At 38.4% G+C, this 1,105-nt stretch overlaps 1 protein-coding gene across 1 annotated transcript in view; it reads right to left on the reverse strand.

The window, feature by feature from the left end:
- EMH_0056510 (signal recognition particle 54 kDa protein, putative) overlaps positions 1-1,105 on the reverse strand; it is a gene marked incomplete at both ends in the record, with an annotated part of 5,094 nt that overhangs the window by 1,044 nt on the left and 2,945 nt on the right. The window contains 3 exons of the mRNA XM_013497362.1: positions 105-205; positions 602-750; positions 951-1,103. Of these exons, the coding sequence (XP_013352816.1) occupies positions 105-205; positions 602-750; positions 951-1,103 (403 nt within the window). The remainder of the gene's footprint in view (positions 1-104; positions 206-601; positions 751-950; positions 1,104-1,105) is intronic.

Below are 1,105 nucleotides of genomic sequence, written 5' to 3' on the forward strand. Positions count from 1 at the left end.
TGTGTTCTCTACAGTGTATTGTGTTCCTTTTATATATTTATTAAAATAAATATTAATTATATTTATTTAATTTATAAATTTATTTTTATTTTATTTTTTCTCACCAAGGAGACGCGAGATGAAAGAGTTGGCGTCAAAAGGATCAAAATCATCGAAGTGCTCGCCGCTACCTAAAAATATTATCGGGGCCCCAGTTGCAGCAACTCTGCATGCAAATAAATAAATAAATAAATAAAATAAAATAAAATAAAATAAAATAAAATAAAATAAAATAAAATAAAATAAAATAAAATAAAATAACATAACATAACTTTATGTTTTTTATCTAGAAACAAAATACGTATGATACATGTACGCGTGTATGTATACAAGGAAGAAGCCATAGAGCAAGTGCTAAACCCTAGGGAAGCTTTGAGGGTTTAGGGTTTTATAAACCCTAAACCCTAAACCCTAAACCCTAGACTTGCATCCCGCGCACACTGTATCATCCGGTTTCCCCCATACGAGCCTAAAGACGGCTTAAACTTTCAGAGCCATAAATACCTCGAGTATAAAAAATTAGGGTTTAGGGTTTAGGGTTTAGGGTTTAGGGTTTACGTACGCTGAGAGAGCACCACCACCCTTTGCGTGCCCGTCTAGCTTCGTTATAATTACACTACCAACGGGAACACTCGCAGCAAAGGCTGCAGCCTGATCGTAGCAGGCCTGGCCTATATGTGAATCCACCACAAACACTATGTCGTCAGGGTTCTGAAACACAACAAACCCTAAACCCTAAACCCTAAACCCTAAACCCTAAACCCTAGACTCTATACCCTGAGGTGGAAAAGGGGAAATAAACATTTCCTTTATCTGTATGAACAGAAAGGAAGGAACACGCGGCTGCATAGAACAGAACATAATCTCACCTATAAACCCTAAACCCTAAACCCTAAACCCTAAACCCTCACCACAGCCTCTGCAACTTGTTGCATTTCCTCAAACAACGCTGCTTCTTGTCGGTGTCTGCCTGATGTATCTACTATAATTAAATCGTATCTTTCGTCTCTGAATTGCTGCACACCCTCTTCAGCTATCTTCACAGGGTCAGCCTCTGTGTAGCTGC

Source organism: Eimeria mitis, genomic scaffold (genome assembly GCF_000499745.2).
Source record: "Eimeria mitis Houghton genomic scaffold, Emh_scaff2627, whole genome shotgun sequence".
NCBI lineage: Eukaryota > Apicomplexa > Conoidasida > Eucoccidiorida > Eimeriidae > Eimeria > Eimeria mitis.